The following is a 19,484-nucleotide window of genomic DNA, read 5'->3' as shown; positions in this document are numbered from 1 at the left end:
ACTAATCTTATGGGAACTCGATTCAAAATAATTTATCTGTAATCCGTATTGTTCAAAAAACAGATGATATTTGACTACACTCAAAACTTGTATGTCTACGTTGACTTGTTGTCACCGAGTTGACTGACCACTTTTCTAGGGGAGGACCTTTGTTTAAATTTAAAATATATATTTTTTTCAATTTCACCTACAAAATAAACTAAGAAATACCCCTCCCAAACACTGTGTGGTCCAGGCCCTCACAGCACTACGTCTTCATAAAGCATTGCATGTTTCTGAAAACCATCAAAAAATAGAAGTAACACAAACATCAGTTGCGAAAAATGTAAAACAAAATATAGGCAAAACCAGAAAACAAAACTAATGGCGAAGTACACAAGTCAAACTAAGAGCCGCATTTTTTCAACAACAGCTCCAATTGAAGTATCAACAATTTCCCGCAACCTAGGTGTCCTATATCCTCGAATACAGTATGGAGCTCCTCAGGAGAGCGAACTGATAACGTCAGCGTAGCTGTCCTCATTACGCACAGAGAGCTTCAGTACCAGTTGCTTTGGCGCTTTAAAGCTGCTGGGCCAGCTCCACTAGTGCACGAAAAGACAGGCTGACAAAACAACATCAATTATTCTTTGTTCCTACTTGTTCTTTTTTAAAGATCCGTGATACTCGCAGGATTCCCTACCACTTTGGGGGCAAATTTATTGCTTTCCAGGCAAATTTTTGAAAAATTTTTTACATCAAAGTAGGTTTCGTTGAACCTGGATTACCAAAGTCCGTTGCCCTTGATGTCTAATCTTGCATCATCATCAATTGTCGTTGATTAAAGGCTTCCCCTTGCAACGGCTGAAGATGAGGTTCCATCTCAACGTCATGACAGACATCACTGAACAGATTCGCAACGTAATCACGAAGTTCATTAAGTCTCAAGTAAGTGTATCCTCCTTTTGGACAATGTGATGTCATGAGCGAGAGTGAAATTTCCATTGCAAGCGCATAATGATGGCATCTTTAATGAGTCCCAACATAGCGAAGGGCAATGGCAGCACCAAAGCCGCTTTTCATTAGGTGCTCCTTTTTTCACGAGCTGAAGCAAGTGAGCGAACCTCGTTCTTAATCATTTCGCCCTTAATTGTTGTCTTTTTCCATTTGATATCAAGCTCCTCCTTTTTATTTCCTAATTTGTTGGGTTAGTTCGGCTGAAAGATTTTAAAGTTGAACTTATCGCTAGTAATCTTTACAACGGTCTTCAGGTTAAAGGATGATTCGGCCAACCTACCTTTCCCACAACGAAAACACGTTCCTTTTTTGGTTGTAGGCTGGATTCTTCACTAGATTCGGTAATAGCTCACCGTTGATTGATTTATCATTGCTTCAACAGGTCTTCAAGACTTGGGTGGTTGGGTCTTTTCCATTAGAGCCCCCCCCCCCCCCGTTTAAAAATAACCCCCCATTATGTTATGTTTACCAAGATTGGGGCAGCTTTAGGTTATATGACAACTAGGCTGGGGGGGGGGCTATAATGGAAAAGACCCAATTAGGGGTTTTACGAGATTCAATTTATGCGGAACTGAAGAAGTGGACGATTTATATATATAAAAAGCTAAATTAAGAAAGATCCCTCCCCAGCACTGGGTGAATATTGGCTGGTCCCGGGCCTTCCCAGCACCACGTCTTCATAAAGGATTTCGTTTTGTTTAAATCTATCAATAAAATGATAATACATACAAACATCAGCTGAGAAAGTAAACAAAAGACATACAGCATTAGAAAACAAACAACTTATGACGAGAGTAGACGAGTCAAATTAACTACCTCCCTTCTTGGACCACAGCTCCCGTCGAAGCATCAACGATTTCGCGCCGCCTAAGCGTCCTTGACCCACGAATGCAGAGGATTGAACTCCTCAGGAGAGCAAAGCTGATTTTTGTCTTTAGATATGATATCAGCGTAGCTGTCCTCTTTTCGCTCAGAGAGCTTTGATGTGTTGTTTCACCGCTTTTGAAGCTGTTTTTAAATCAAAATAAGTTTTGTTGAACATCAATTCGCTAAGCCCGTTCAACTAGATATCTAATCTTGCATCATCATCAGTTGTCGTTGATTTAAGAGCAAGGTTCCCCTTGCAACGGCCGAAGATGCGTTTCGATCTCGACATCATCACAAACATCGCCTAACAAGTTCGCAAAGGAATCTCGAAGTTCAGTATGTCTCATGTGCGTGTATCCTGCTTTCGGACAAAGGAGGGCATGTGCCATAGTGATGGCATCTTCACTGGGTCCCAACCATAGCGAAGGGCAATGCCATCACGAAACTCGCTTTTCATTAGGTCAAAGTGATATTGCTTCAATGGCTTAACATTCACCAAGCTTGATGCCCCCTTTTTACTAGCTTAGTTAAGTGAACGAATCTCTTCTAAGTGAGCGCATTCTTTTAACAGGTCTTCAATATAAGGTGTTGTACGAGCTAAGAAGGTCGATTTATGCTAAACCGATGAAGTGAACGATTTATAAATATTTTGAGGTGAAACATTGGAATGAGCGTCCAGCTTTTTTAGCGACAATTTCTGCTGTTTTAGTGATCTTTCTACAAATTTCTTTTCTGCATTATCAGAACCTATTACACTGCCAGGTACTCTACAACCGTCAATTATTTCCACTTCGTCGTGAACAAAGCTCCCATCGAAGCAACAATTTCGCGCCGCCTAAGTATCCTTGGGGCTCGCATGCAGATGATGTAACGCCTCAGGAGAGCAACTAGTTGTGCTCCTAAGGCCACGAACAAAGACTAAAAAACAACTACAAAAAGAACTGCTAAAACACTCAAATTTTTGCAATGTGTTATTGGAATAAATTATTTTGTTGAATTTAAAATCAATTAATTTATCTAAAACACACACTGCAAAAAGATGGTTATTTCAGCAAACTTTTTCTTACCGGTGGTATTCATAACTAGCATCACCACACCAAGAACACATGTGCATTGCAGCAATACATTCATCACATGTTGTAGAGCTGGTGCATAAATTAAACGAATCCTCGTAAACACGAGAGTTTTGAACAAATCCAATCCACACCAAAAATAAAGAAAATCGGTTAAATATCATTCTGGTACCTGAAAAATGAACATAATTATCAGTCTGGGAACAAATCGCACGAGCGTCGAAATGCCAGTGGCAGTAGACTTTGTTATATTGTTGTATATGTTGTTATATAGCAGGTAACTGAAAAAGATCAACTAAGAGAAAACTCCCTCCCCTAAAAAAACACAGCCCCTTCCCTTGTAAGATAGTCGGTCAACTCGAGGGCGGCAAGTCAAATCCTATATAACTCTAAATCCTGTCAGTAGTCTAAAACATAAAGCACCAAAAGCGAAGATGAGAGAAAACAGCAAAACAATAGAAAAAACCAACAATAAATTTGGGTTCTATTCTGTTTTGCCCCCCCCCCAGCTTAGTGAGCTTGTATCTTTTACGCCGCACGAGCTATTTTTTACATAATAACGTGCTATATAAAAACATAGCTGACAGATTGCCAGAAAATAGCCGCAATAGCTTGTAGATCTGCAGTCTTAAAAAACAGTAAAAAAGCCAGACCAAAAAAATCGTCGTTTCATTGAAGGCTGATATGTTATATTTTTATTAAAAATCGGTATAAGTTTCTGCTGCCTCTATTAGCTGCTCTCAAATAACCTTCATTTAGAGTGACACATACCCATTTGACTTTATCTCTGTGAAATTGAGTCGTCGGCAAAATGGTAGGCAAACAATGTACGCAAAACCCCAGTGGATAGAGGGGTCAAAAAAGTGCATGATTACCTAAAAGCCAATGATTTGCTGGCGGTACTATTTGACAAAGGCTGCGGTTTCTGTGTGATGAAGAAGTCAACGTACATGGAAAAATTTGATGAGGTGCTGAAGTCAGATCAGTTTCAAAAAATCAATTGAGTAAAAGATGATATTGTGATCAAAAATGAAAAACAGATCAATAACAGTCTGCAACAATTAATGAAGCAAGGAAAAATTAGTGACAAAATTTATCAAAGACTCAGGTCAACAGGTTCACAACCAGCGAGGCTTTATGGCCTGGCAAAGGTACATAAAAAAGATTCACATCTCCGACCTGTTCTTTCGATACCTGGCAGCAGCTACGAAAACAGATTTCTGACACCATTTTTCCAGAGACTACCGGGCGCAAACATTGAAACCAACACGCAAGATGCCAGAAAGGCCTTAGAGTCTCACTCTTGAAGATGACGAGCAGATAGAATCTCCTGACGTAAAAAGTTTGTACACCAACGTTCCAGTATAGAAATTGCTCTAAGAGAACTCTATTCAAGCAACGTAGCTCCAGATATCCCAGGATCCGTCATGAAAAATTTGCTAAAGCTTGCTGTTGTAATATCCGTGCACTGTCTACGGTTACGGTTTCGGTTGGATGTTATTGTTAAGCACTTTAAACCTCGGAGTTACTGAGGATAATTTTCCAAGTTTCAGACTTGAATTTAATAGAGCAGATGTAAATGTACAATCAGTTTAATACAAAGTTAGAACTATTGCATGTAAATATTAGAAGTTTTTTGAAGATGAGAAATGTAAAGCAATTAAAGAGAGGCAGCTCGATTGTGTATGGTTTAGTTTTTGAATATGTTCTTTGGTTTCAGTCCTATCAATGGTTAATTAATCTTAGGTTATTTTTACCCATTTTCGTTAATCTCTATGGGATTTTCTCAGAGGGAATCAGCGGGAGGGAATCAGCGAGGGAATGAGTTGGAGGAGGTTACAAATGTAGCCGAAACAAAAACAAGGGAATGTATCGCTCTGGTGGACGAGCGGGAGTGCTTAGCTCGGGAGTTGGAGAATGCCGAGATAGACAATAGAAAGCTAAGGGGTTGAGTAAAAACAGAGCAAACCTCAAAGAAGGTCATACAGAGGAGGCTGGAGGCGATCAACGCGCAGAGCCCGTTCAGTCGACCTCCAAACTTTTATGAATTTCTATTCCTGCCAAAGGGGGCCACAACCAGTACTATCCAGAAACATTACAAAATGTTGGCAATGCTCTGTCATCCGGACAAGGGTGGTCGTGAGGACGTGTTTAAAATCATTCTTCAAGCAAAGAAAATTATGGAAGACGAGGAGGCCCGTAATATTTTTGACAAGTAGGGGATTGAAAAAGCACAAGAATATATGAACTCGAAAATGGACATTTGAAACTCTTGCCGTGTGAGTGAGTGGAACACTCACATTTTCTAAGAGGGAGGCAATATAGTGAACCATAATGTATGACATGCTCATAAATTACATATTAAACGCATAATTCGAAATTTTCACAAACAAAAAGGAGAACAAAAAGAGATGGTTACTAATAGTAAACCGAATTTTAACAAAATAGAGAAAGCATCATAAATAATGATGGGAATCATCATAGAATTTCATCTTGACGGGACACGTCAAGGAATGTTTGTTCATGACGGGATTCGTCAAGCAGGTAAACCTGTTATCTGTTAGTTTAACTAACAGGGACCCGTGCGGTAGAAAATAACTATGAGAAAATCCCATAGAGATTAACGAATGGGTAAAAAAAACCTAAGATTAATTAACCATTGATAGGACTGAAACCAAAGAACATATTCAAAAACTAAACCTTACACAATCGAGCTGCCTCTCTTTAATTGCTTTACAATTCTCATCTTCACAAAACTTCTAATATTTACATGCAATAGTTCTAACTTTGTATTAAACTGATTGTACATTTACATCTGCTCTATTAAATTCAAGTCTGAAACTTGGAGAATTTTCCTCAGTAACTCCGAGGTTTAAAGTGCTTAAAAATAACATCCAACCCAAACCGTAACCGTCGACAGTGCACGGATATTACACTGGCGACAGAGATTTAAAGGAAAGTTTTAAAGATTTAAAGGAAATCTTCAATTACCACCAATTTCCACCATTTTTTGTGGGAATCAATTGCAGAAGCCACAGCGGAGGACATCAGTCCCAGGACATCAGTCGCTGGAAAACAAGTGGGAAATTACTCGCGTGGTGCTATCTTTTACTCGTTGGTGGAGACAGAAACTTCCCTGTCAGGAAAGACCGCATCTTACCAAGTGAGTTGAAATAAAGAGTTCTTTCTTATTTTTGTCGTTCGTATTTGAAACTGATCGCCACTGCGTAATTCTTATTAGTCTAGGAAATATTTTTTTCTTTTGACCTTAGTTACATTAAAAACATCAATAAAAAAAGGAAAATCGAAGTTCAGACAGAATCATATTAAAATAAAAAAAGAGAATTTAGGTGGGACAGTCGTCTATAAGACTGTAAATTAAAACTTTCTTAAAAATAAAGAAAAGTAAATAAATAAGTAAAAAAAAGAAATACCGTATTGAAATAAGCGTTAGATTTTTATAAACAAAAGTTTTTTAAACATTAAAATGAAGAGAGTGCTATAGAAATTAAAAGATAAAAATAGAAAACACCTTCCAGTGACAATCTACTTGATAATTATTTTGTAGAAACTAATAATTTCAACAACTTAACAAAGTTTTAAAAGGGCACGATACAAGTAGGGGAACAATAAAATGGCAACGGGCTCAACCTCTAGAATGCTGTTACCGGAAGCATTTACCGGTTCAAACGACTTGGAAAGTTACGTGACGCATTTTGAGCTATTAGCGGAACTACAAAAGTGGAGAAGAACTGAAGGAGATCCGGCTCGCGAAGTTGATGAACGGCCGCATTACTTTGCACTTAGGCTACAAAAATCTGCCATAGATTTCTATCGCACTCTACCGCAAGCTACACGACAAAATTATGATGAATGCGTTAAAGCTTTCGAGAACACTACAGCGAAAAACCGGTCGTTTTCCGGGGACGGCTAGCTCGCCGCGTACAGCAACCAGGAGAAAAACTGACAGATTTTCTGGGAGATTTAAAGCAGTTGGCTTTGAAAGCTTACCCAACGGAGTCGCAAGACATTACAGACCATCTCGTTCTGAGAAGATTTCCAGAAGGAATCAACCATAGTCAGGTGAGGTTAGATCTCAGAAAGCAAATCGGCGACATGGATATGAAAATTGAAACAGTTTTGGAAAGAGCATTGCATCTGGAAGCTGTAACAAGAATAGAGGAGGAAGAGCAAACACCAAAAGTTGCGGTAATTAGACGAGATGAAACAAAAGATTTAGTGGAGGCCGTCACCAAGCTTGTGAACCAATTGTCAGTAGATGACAAACATCGAGAAAACCGTCGAAATCAATCTAGGGAGCGAAGCGGTTCCCGAAGACGGTGGGGTGACGACAGACGTGACAGAGCACAGCAACAAGATCGTGGGTTTAACGATCGGCGGCGATTTCCAACGCCAGTTTCTAGTCAACGAGACAGATCTTTTGCAAGAGAGGAACCGTCTAGGAGGAACGACAGGCAGAGCCTGTGGACAAGAAGGACACCTTTCGAGGAATTGTCGAAATTGTTTCCTATGTGGAAGTTCCCAACACTTGAAAAGAAACTGCCCTTTTAAAAAGAAAACCATCGAGAACTGCAATGTCATTAGAGTTTGTTCGACAAACACAATTAAATGTCTAAACGCAGAAATCATACTTCACGGGAACAGATGCGTTGGGTTAATAGACAGTGGAAGTAGTATATCGCTTTTGAGCTGGTCCACATACGAAAAACTGGGAAAACCGGGAATTGTACAAACATACACAAAACGAGTGTTAACAGCCAATAACTCAGCTGTCAAAATAAAAGGCAGAGTAACGCTTTTGGTACAGATGCAACCAAGACTACCGGAGGTCGAACAAGAGTTTGTGATAACGGCAGACGAAGGTATAGAATGTCTACTGGGAATTGATTTCCTGAAAACCAATAAATGCGTATTGAACTTACACGAAGAGAAACCATATAGCAGTCACTTTAAAATTTCAATACCGCTCACCACAGAGAAAACGCAAGGTGTTCAAGTTTTTGCAATTGCAGGACAAAACACTTATATACAGAGTAAAAACAAAAGTCTAATGAAAATTAGATTAGCTGATGAAAACGGAGAAGAAATTCCGGGAGCGGAAGGATTAGTGGAAGCAATTGAAGAATTTGAATTAAAGACTGTTTTGCTTTTAGCCGTCTGTATGATATCAATGAAAGATGGTTGGAGTTTGATAAAAGTGTTAAATCTAACGGACGCACCAGTAACCGTGTATAAAAGCACTAAAGTGGGAACTTACTTTGAAAACAAACAGAACTTAGTAGTGAAAGGAATTTTCACAAATCAAAATAAGCCAAAAACATTGAAAACTTTTCAAATGGGAAAACACGCAAACTTGGAAGGTTCTCAACTAAATGACCAGCAGAAGGAGAAAGTACAGGAATTGTCCACGAGACATCAACAAGTCTTCTCACGAAACTCAAATGACATAGGATATTGTGACAAAATTAAACATCAGATTAAACTCAACAAAGATGCACAGCCGTTCAGAACAAGTTATTGCAGTATGAGCTTTGATAAAAGAAAAGCAATGAAAAAAAGTGTCGAAGATCTAGAGGATGCAAAAATAATTGAACCAAACCATTCGTATTGGGCAGCACCATCAATATTGGCGAAGAGGAAAGATGGCAGCTACAGACTAGTTGTAGGTTACAGAGGTTTGAATAAACAAATCGAGAAAAACCAGTTGGCCGCTACCAAGAATAAATGACGTTGTTGCTTCTCTAGACGGAAATTGTTACTTTTCCAATATCAATTTGACATCGGGATATTTTCAAATGGCACTCGATGAAGAGTCACAGAACGTGACAGCTTTTTTAACTCCAATGGGACTCTACAAATGGAAGAGACTACCCATGGGTTTGGCGTCAGCGCCAGGAGCTTTCCAAAATTTAATGGGATTGATCATGTCGGGACTCTCCTAAGAAGTGGCTTTAATATACCTGGATGACATAGTCATCTTCGGTAGATCCTTTGAGGAGCGTCTCAACCGCCTATATCTCGTACTTGGGCGACTTAAAGACTCTGGATTGAAAATAAAAGGCTCAAAATGCAGGTTTTTTAAGGAAAAAAATCATTTCCGGGGACACATTGTATCAAATAAAGACGTAGAAGTAGATCCGGAGAAAGTAGCGGCAGTCAGTAAAATGAAAAGCCCACGAACAATGAAAGAATTGAGAGCTATATTAGGACTAGTAGGCTTTTACAGAAGATTCATACAAGATTTCGGAAAAATAGCAGAGCCGCTTTATAAGCTATTAAACAAAAAAGAACGCTTTACTTGGAGCAAGGAATGTGAATCAATCAGCAGTTGAACAACTAAAACAAGCTTTACAGAAAGCACCAATTTTGGGTTATCCGAACGACACGGATCCCGATACGTTAACCACCGACGCCCCTTTGTTTGGCATTGGCGCAATTATTTCCCAAAGACAACAATGGGGTGAAAGAGTTATTGCTTACGCAAGCAAAACGACAAAACGAGAACTTTTTGCAATAGTTTATTTTACTCAACACTTCAGATATTATCTTCTGGGACAAAAATTTTTAATTGTTACTGACCATAGGGCCATCACGTGGTTATATTGTTTTAAGGAACCAGACCAATTATCGGCCCGATGGATAGAAAAGCTCGGACAGTTTGACTTTGAAGTCAAACACGAAGCGGGAAAAAAGATCCCTCACGCAGATTGTCTGTCGAGAGTTTCACAGACTCAAGACCAAGTCAAAGACTGCGATCAAGTGAACCAAATAAATACGGAAGAAAAAAATATCTGGTCCATTGGACTAGGGAAATCTGTTGAACAACTAGTTGAACATCAGAAAAATGCAGCCGACCTCATTATACTGAAAACTGGATTGAGAACAGGAAACGCCCTCAAAGAAAACACATGGCAAGAGCCTCTAGGGCACTGTGGAAACTTTGGACTGATTTCAGAAACTTACGGATTGAAAATGATCTAATCAAGAGACAGAAACGTATTGACTAATTCAATAACTTAACACAAATAATCATTCAGAGTTCACTTTTAAAAGAAATTCTACCTTTCCTTCATGAACATTGCGGACACTTTGGTATGGCCAAGACATTTGATCGGGTTCGAGAACAATTTTACTGGCCCGGGATGAAAAAAAATGTCCACGAGTGGGTAAGTTCTTGCGAAGAATGCTGTCAAAAGAGATCTCCACACCAGAAACACATACACAGCCTGACAACGTGGAAACCAAGTCATCCGTTCTGGCAAGTTGCCTTAGACATTATGGGACCTTTACCCGAGTCTAGTGGAAACAAAAACATTCTGTTAATTGGAGATCAGATTACAAAATGGTATGAAGCAATTCCCATGAGCAACCAAGAAGCTTCAACGGTAGCTAAGGCCTTTGTAAACTTATGAGTTTCAAGGTTTGGTTGTCCGGCAAATCTTCATAGCGACAAGGGCAGTAATTTTATATCGAACCTTTTCAGAACATGTGTAAAGAGCTGGGAATTAACAGGACTTAAACAACAGCTTATCACCCTCAAGGAAACGCAATGATAGAGCGCACCAATCGCACAATCGAAGAGAGTCTTGCAAAATATGTGGGTGAGCATCACATCACCTGGAGCGACTACCTTCCGCTAGTAATGATGGCATACAGATTATCAATTCACTCTGCTACGAAGTACAGCCCCTTTTACCTCCTTTTTGGACAATCCTGCGCGCTGCCGATTGATTGCATGTATCAAACAATACAAACCAAAATCTACCCAACTTTGGGTGATTACGTTGGTTGCTTGAACTACAAACGTGCCATGAGCTGGTACGTGAAAGCATGGATGTGGAGCAAGAAAGACAAAAAACCTACTATGACCATAGCACATTTGGACCACAATATGAAGTAGGTGATTTAGTAATGGTGTTCAACCCCACAATAAAAAAGGGCCAGACAAAGACTTTTAAATCCTTTTACAGTGGAACGCAGGTAATACGTGAAATAATAAACGATCTGAACTTTGTTATTGAGGATGTGACAACAAAAAAACAACAAAAGGTCCACTACGATCGACTCAAACGTTTTAACAGTAGAAAAGCTACCACTGATAAAAAAGAACCTAAGAAGGGAAAGATTAAACCGAGAATAACACAAAACGACCTTACGGAGGACAGTGATTTTGTGGAAATTGAAATGGTGATCCCAAAATTGAATGACACAGAAAGAAGAGAAGTTCAAACTGAAGGAAATATTAGTTAAATTAATCCTAATACTGAAACTCACAATGAGATAGTCAAAAACGAATCGTTTCAAACACCTGTGAATCAATCAGCAGTTGAACAACTAAAACAAGCTTTACAGAAAGCACCAATTTTGGGTTATCCGAACGACACGGATCCCGATACGTTAACCACCGACGCCCCTTTGTTTGGCATTGGCGCAATTATTTCCCAAAGACAACAATGGGGTGAAAGAGTTATTGCTTACGCAAGCAAAACGACAAAACGAGAACTTTTTGCAATAGTTTATTTTACTCAACACTTCAGATATTATCTTCTGGGACAAAAATTTTTAATTGTTACTGACCATAGGGCCATCACGTGGTTATATTGTTTTAAGGAACCAGACCAATTATCGGCCCGATGGATAGAAAAGCTCGGACAGTTTGACTTTGAAGTCAAACACGAAGCGGGAAAAAAGATCCCTCACGCAGATTGTCTGTCGAGAGTTTCACAGACTCAAGACCAAGTCAAAGACTGCGATCAAGTGAACCAAATAAATACGGAAGAAAAAAATATCTGGTCCATTGGACTAGGGAAATCTGTTGAACAACTAGTTGAACATCAGAAAAATGCAGCCGACCTCATTATACTGAAAACTGGATTGAGAACAGGAAACGCCCTCAAAGAAAACACATGGCAAGAGCCTCTAGGGCACTGTGGAAACTTTGGACTGATTTCAGAAACTTACGGATTGAAAATGATCTAATCAAGAGACAGAAACGTATTGACTAATTCAATAACTTAACACAAATAATCATTCAGAGTTCACTTTTAAAAGAAATTCTACCTTTCCTTCATGAACATTGCGGACACTTTGGTATGGCCAAGACATTTGATCGGGTTCGAGAACAATTTTACTGGCCCGGGATGAAAAAAAATGTCCACGAGTGGGTAAGTTCTTGCGAAGAATGCTGTCAAAAGAGATCTCCACACCAGAAACACATACACAGCCTGACAACGTGGAAACCAAGTCATCCGTTCTGGCAAGTTGCCTTAGACATTATGGGACCTTTACCCGAGTCTAGTGGAAACAAAAACATTCTGTTAATTGGAGATCAGATTACAAAATGGTATGAAGCAATTCCCATGAGCAACCAAGAAGCTTCAACGGTAGCTAAGGCCTTTGTAAACTTATGAGTTTCAAGGTTTGGTTGTCCGGCAAATCTTCATAGCGACAAGGGCAGTAATTTTATATCGAACCTTTTCAGAACATGTGTAAAGAGCTGGGAATTAACAGGACTTAAACAACAGCTTATCACCCTCAAGGAAACGCAATGATAGAGCGCACCAATCGCACAATCGAAGAGAGTCTTGCAAAATATGTGGGTGAGCATCACATCACCTGGAGCGACTACCTTCCGCTAGTAATGATGGCATACAGATTATCAATTCACTCTGCTACGAAGTACAGCCCCTTTTACCTCCTTTTTGGACAATCCTGCGCGCTGCCGATTGATTGCATGTATCAAACAATACAAACCAAAATCTACCCAACTTTGGGTGATTACGTTGGTTGCTTGAACTACAAACGTGCCATGAGCTGGTACGTGAAAGCATGGATGTGGAGCAAGAAAGACAAAAAACCTACTATGACCATAGCACATTTGGACCACAATATGAAGTAGGTGATTTAGTAATGGTGTTCAACCCCACAATAAAAAAGGGCCAGACAAAGACTTTTAAATCCTTTTACAGTGGAACGCAGGTAATACGTGAAATAATAAACGATCTGAACTTTGTTATTGAGGATGTGACAACAAAAAAACAACAAAAGGTCCACTACGATCGACTCAAACGTTTTAACAGTAGAAAAGCTACCACTGATAAAAAAGAACCTAAGAAGGGAAAGATTAAACCGAGAATAACACAAAACGACCTTACGGAGGACAGTGATTTTGTGGAAATTGAAATGGTGATCCCAAAATTGAATGACACAGAAAGAAGAGAAGTTCAAACTGAAGGAAATATTAGTTAAATTAATCCTAATACTGAAACTCACAATGAGATAGTCAAAAACGAATCGTTTCAAACACCTATGGGTTGGAGTACAAGAGAATCCATAAAAACTAACACCAACAATAAGAGCAGAAGCACAAAGATACCTGCGCCCAAAGTAGCCACACAACAGAAGCGGGATAGTCTGGTGTCAATATCCGAAAGGAGTGAAGGCGAAGAATTTCCAAATAGGTGCACGGCTTCTACTTCGCAAAATGTCGCCGAACGACGATATCAAACAAAAAGTGCGTCGGGAATAACAAGACCACGGAAACTGAAAGACTATTTTTTATTCAAGCATAACGATGCAGATGAAAAACTTGATAATGATGTATTTTTCTAAAAGGTGATACGACAAAATGCAGAGGGCATGGAAACCACATTGGATCGTGCAGCTGAACTGGAAACTTCTTCAGTTGGTTAGCATATTAGGTTTTTCACAATCCTTGGAGATTGTGGGGTATGATTTTGAGAACATTCTACAAACGAAGAAATTTGCAATGACGGAACCGACAAATAGTGAAACGTCACATATAAATGAGGAGAAGGTAAACAAAGGAGGACTGAACTACGCCAAAAGCAGCATGAGTAAACTAAAATACTGCATGTACAGGGCTGCATATACGGTAACTGTGCTGAAAAAAAGTAGTTGATATGACGACGCAACTTACTTAAACGAAAAATCACAAATAATTCCAACGTTTTACCCAATAAAGGAGTCAGTCTGTCAAAATCTATGGCAGGGACACAAAGCGCGGTTACCGGTTCTTGCTCATTTTGAATTCAATGCTCCCAAAGAAGTCCTCAACGAGATGAATGTTGACCGAACCGACGCTGAATTTGTTCAGAAGATATCAAAAATTTTCATGAAAGGCGGAGATGAGAAAGGAGTGAATTATTTCTACCCCGTGGATTGGATCAATCCAAAAGGTGAAACACAGAAAGGTAACATCATGATAAATGCTGATATTTTCACGGGGACTTTGTTCATTGAAACTAGGGAAGCAAATGAAGGAACATGGTTATATTTTAAAGACCCTTTGAAGCGGGAACAGACCTTGTTATATCAAGGAGACACATTTGAAATTGATTCAGTACAATATCTGTTTGACCAAGACAAAAAACCAAACAACTTAACGATCGTTAAATTTTCAGACTCGATAACAGCAAAAATAGTCCGCGCTGGAAACAAAAAGTACTTGACGAGCAAATTAGACAGAAAAAGAAATTTAGTTGTCCAGTTGAAAAACAAGACAAAATATATAGACAATTTTCTGCTTTTTGAAACAAACCACAGAAATTTATTTCACACAACGGAAAAATTGACGGCCACGGAACAAAATTTTTCAAGAACAGATATATCTGAGACAGATCTCAGGGACATAAAACTCGATCAATTTTTTGTGTGGGATTTTCGAGGCATGTTTGCAAACCTGAAACAAATAGTTATTAAATTGTCACATAGAAAAACTGCACAGAGCTATGATTCTAACGACATCAATTAACGGAAATTCACACCAAATTTTCTTAAGTCAACAAAACGCTCTGGGTACACACGCAGAAAAAGCGGGAGGAATACTTTATGTCCATAGGTGCGCTAAAGTAATCCTACGTGTTGTCGAAAATCAGTTTTGTACCGAGGAAGTAACAGTTAGAGTGTTTTCTGACAATACCTCAGAAGTAATTAGATACATGGACCCCATTTCTAGAGTAATCTATAGAAATTTCACACTGATTAATTGCAACCCCATTTACCCGAACGCTCTTGAATTGCAGAATGGGTCATGGATAACATATGGGCGAAGGATACAATTAATTGAAAAACCCAATGTTATGCCTAATTATAGAGTTAACGTCAATTGGTCAACTTCGGCGCCAATGTAAGGGTTTTTCAATGACAAGGACCTGGAACTTAGCAAAAGGGCCCATCGGTTAAGGCATTCGAGAAAGACGATAACAGGAGGAGAAGTTTTCCTGGGACAAGGAGGTTTATATGAGCATGAGACTCTAGAGTATTTCAACGCGGACTTAAAGTACAATAATCAGTGGCATGAATTGCTGATTTCTGAATACTTGGGTAATGAAGTGAAACAAATCTGGCATGTGGCCAGGGAAATAACCATCAGTTTGATGACTATTTTTATTGGATCTAAAATCATATTTTGTTTGATACGCGTGTTTCTTTCAATTGATATGCTACGCAGTGGCACCAATCCTGTAATTGCACTGCAACCCATTAACCCAATGGGAGAACTAGGTTATTTTCATCATCTAAACCAACGAACAAAGGAACAAAAATTGACAAGAAAAAGGACAGTTGAACGGTGTGATGGTTAAACAAACATCGTAGTTATAAAAGCAAAAAAGGCAAAATCTGTACCAGATATAGAGTAACATAATATAGCAGAAATTGAGTGTGATACATTAGATTATTTTACGTGTATGATATGTAGGAATGGCAGAACCAAAAGTCGGTGATTATTGCTACTATCTACCCGAGTTGTTCGAGGTCAGGTCGATAGTCAGGCACCAATTGTATCGGATTGTTGGAGTAACCTCAAACAAAAGGTACGTGGTGCCACTGACGAAGCTGCAACCACCCAATATAGTGGATAGAGCCGCAATTAGCGTTGGGGAGTTAATTGAGATCCAACACAGAATCGAGGAACAACAAAAGAAGATTGACAACAGCGAAGTGCTGGGAACAGCCGGGGATTGGCTTGAAGAGGAGCTCCGGCAGTTAAAGGTTGAAAGTCAAAGATTAGCTGATCAATTGCTGGAGACCAAACGGCAACTTGAATACGCTGGGAATCAGCGGGAGTCCTGCAGGAGGCAGGTGGAAACATTGAAGAAAGAGTTGGAGGAGGTTACAAATGTAGCCGAAACAAAAACAAGGGAATGTATCGCTCTGTTGGACGAGCGGGAGTGCTTAGCTCGGGAGTTGGAGAATGCCGAGATAGACAATAGAAAGCTAAGAGGTAGAGTAAAAACAGAGCAAACCTCAAAGAAGGTCATACAGAGGAGGCTGGAGGCGATCAACGCGCAGAGCCCGTTCAGTCGACCTCTAAACTTTTATGAACTTCTATTCCTGCCAAAGGGGGCCACAACTATCCAGAAACATTACAAAATTTCAAAGTGCTTAAGAATAACATCCAACCCAAACCGTAACTGTCGACAGTGCACCGATATTACACTGACGACAGAGATTTAAAGGAAAGTTAACATTTTAAATTCTTTAACAAATTTGTCGGTAGGGAGACGCAAATAAAAAGCACTTTAACCCCAAAAACTCCGAGAATCGAATTATTCTCGAAACAAACACAAAGATTTGGGATAACAAATCTTCAATTACCACCAATTTCCACCATTTTTTGTGGGAATCAATTGCAGAAGCCACAGCGGGGGACATCAGTCCCAGGACATCAGTCGCAGGAAAACAAGTGAGAAATTACTCGTTGATGGAGACAGAAACTTCCCTGTAAGGAAAGACCGCATCATACCAAGTGAGTAAAAATAAAGAGTTCTTTCTTGTTTTTGTCGTTCGTATTTGAAACTGATCGCCACTGCGTAATTCTTATTAGTGTAGGAAATATTTTTTTCTTTTGACCTTAGTTACTAAATTGACTTTTAGAAAACGAGCGGCATAACCATCGGAAAAAACAGTGCGGGATAGTCGCGTTGTTGAATCAAATGAAACAGTTGCTGAAAGTTATATATTGACTTTTTCTGAAACTACCATTAAAAAAAGAGAAAATAAAGCGAAAAAAGTTGATCAGGTAACAATAAGCAGAAAAAGTAAAAGAAAACTAAAGCACCTAATATCATGCTTGCCGTAAATAGAAAAGAAAATATATTAAAAACATCAAAAAAAAGGAAAATCGAAGTTCAGACAGAATCATATTAAACTAAAAAAAGAGAAATTAGGTGGGACAGTCGTCTATAAGACTATAAATTAAAACTTCCTGAAAAATAAAGAAAAATAAATAAATAAGTAAAAAAAAGAAATACCGTATTGAAATAAGCGTTAGATTTTTATAGGCAAAAGTTTTTTAAACACTAAAATAAAGAGAGTGCTATAGAAATTAAAAGATAAAAATAGAAAACACCTTCCAGTGACAACCTACTTGATAATTATTTTGTAGAAACTATTAATTTCAACAACTTAACAAAGTTTTAAAAGGGCACGATACAAGTAGGGGAACAATAAAATGGCAACGGGCTCAACCTCTAGAATGCTGTTACCGGAAGCATTTACCGGTTCAAACGACTTGGAAAGTTACGTGACGCATTTTGAGCTATTAGCGGAACTACAAAAGTGGAGAAGAACTGAAGGAGATCCGGCTCGCGAAGTTGATGAACGGCCGCATTACTTTGCACTTAGGCTACAAAAATCTGCCATAGATTTCTATCGCACTCTACCGCAAGCTACACGAGAAAATTATGATGAATGCGTTAAAGCTTTCGAGAACACTACAGCGAAAAACCGGTCGTTTTCCGGGGATGGCTAGCTCACCGCGTACAGCAACCAGGAGAAAAACAGACAGATTTTCTGGGAGATTTAAAGCAGTTGGCGAGATGAAACAAAAGATTTAGTGGAGGCCGTCACCAAGCTTGTGAACCAATTGTCAGTTGATGAAAAACATCGAGAAAACCGTCGAAATCAATCTAGGGAGCGAAGCGGTTCCCGAAGACGGTGGGGTGACGACAGACGTGGCAGAGCACAGCAACAAGATCGTGGGTTTAACGATCGGCGGCGATTTCCAACGCCAATTCCTAGTCAACGAGACAGATCTTTTGCAAGAGAGGAACCGTCTAGGAGGAACGACAGGCAGAGTTTCAAGTGCAGAGCCTGTGGACAAGAAGGACACCTTTCGAGGAATTGTCGAAACCGTTTCCTATGTGGAAGTTCCCAACACTTGAAAAGAAACTGCCCTTTTAAAAATAAAGCCATCGAGATCTGCAATGTCATTAGAGTTTGTTCGAAAAAACACAATTAAATGTCTAAACGCAGAAATCATACTTCACGGGAACAGATGCGTTGGGTTAATAGACAGTGGAAGTAGTATATCGCTTTTCAGCTGGTCCACATACGAAAAACTGGGAAAACCGGGAATTATACAAACATACACAAAAAAAGTGTTAACAGCCAATAACTCAGCTGTCAAAATAATAGGCAGAGTAACGCTTTTGGTACAGTTGCAACCAAGACTACCGGAGGTTGAACAAGAGTTTGTGATAACGGCAGACGAAGGTATAGAATGTCTGCTGGGAATTGATTTCCTGAAAACCAATAAATGTGTATTGAACTTACACGAAGAGAAACTATATAGCAGTCACTTTAAAATTTCAATACCGCTCACCACAGAGAAAACGCAAGGTGTTCAAGTTTTTGCAATTGCAGGACAAAACACTTATATACAGAGTAAAAACAAAAGTCTAATGAAAATTAGATTAGCTGATGAAAACGGAGAAGAAATTCCGGGAGCGGAAGGATTAGTGGAAGCAATTGAAGATTTTGAATTAAAGACTGGTTTGCTTTTAGCCGTCTGTATGATATCAATGAAAGATGTTTGGAGTTTGATAAAAGTGTTAAATCTAACGGACGCCCCAGTAACCGTGTATAAAAGCACTAAAGTGGGAACTTACTTTGAAAACAACCAGAACTTAGTTGTGAATGGAATTTTCACAAATCATAATAAGCCAAAAACATTGAAAACTTTTCAAATGGGAAAACACGCAAACTTGGAAGGTTCTAAACTAAATGAACAGCAGAAGGAGAAAGTACAGGAATTGTTCACGAGACATCAACAAGTCTTCTCACGAAACTCAAATGACTTAGGGTATTGTGACAAAATTAAATATCAGATTAAACTCAACAAAGATGCACAGCCGTTCAGAACAAGTTATTGCAGTATGAGCTTTGATAAAAGAAAAGCAATGAAAAAAGTTGTCGAAGATCTAGAGGATGCAAAATTAATTTAACCAACCCATTCGTATTGGGCAGCACCATTCATATTGGTGAAGAAGAAAGATGGCAGCTACAGACTAGTTGTAGATTACAGAGGTTTGAATAAACAAATCGAGAAAAACCAGTTGGCCACTACCAAGAATAAATGACGTTATTGATTCTCTAGACGGAAATTGTTACTTTCCAATATCGATTTGACATCGGTATATTTTCAAATGGCACTCGATGAAGAGTCACAGAACGTGACAGCTTTTGTAATTCCAATGGGACTCTACAAATGGAAGAGACTAC

The 19,484-nt window shown here is 39.1% G+C and overlaps 2 protein-coding genes across 3 annotated transcripts in view; one reads left to right on the top strand and one right to left on the bottom strand.

Moving 5' to 3' along the window:
- LOC142337696 (integrin beta-5-like) overlaps nucleotides 1-3,135 on the bottom strand; it is a 127,146-nt gene extending 124,011 nt beyond the window's left edge. The window contains exon 1 of one of the 2 annotated variants that reach the window (XM_075387139.1): nucleotides 2,931-3,135. In XM_075387139.1, the coding sequence (XP_075243254.1) occupies nucleotides 2,931-3,100 (170 nt within the window). In that variant the 5' untranslated portion in view covers nucleotides 3,101-3,135. The remainder of the gene's footprint in view (nucleotides 1-2,930) is intronic. The other variant, XM_075387140.1, reaches the window with a different exon arrangement.
- Nucleotides 1-19,484, top strand: part of LOC142337695 (uncharacterized) — a 420,762-nt gene that overhangs the window by 248,158 nt on the left and 153,120 nt on the right. The window lies entirely within an intron of this gene.

This window comes from Convolutriloba macropyga, chromosome 4 (genome assembly GCF_964194025.1).
Source record: "Convolutriloba macropyga chromosome 4, txConMacr16.3, whole genome shotgun sequence".
Classification (NCBI taxonomy): Eukaryota; Metazoa; Xenacoelomorpha; order Acoela; family Convolutidae; genus Convolutriloba; species Convolutriloba macropyga.
The sequence above is the reverse complement of the archived record's forward strand: the minus strand, read 5'-3'. Positions and strand labels throughout refer to the sequence as shown.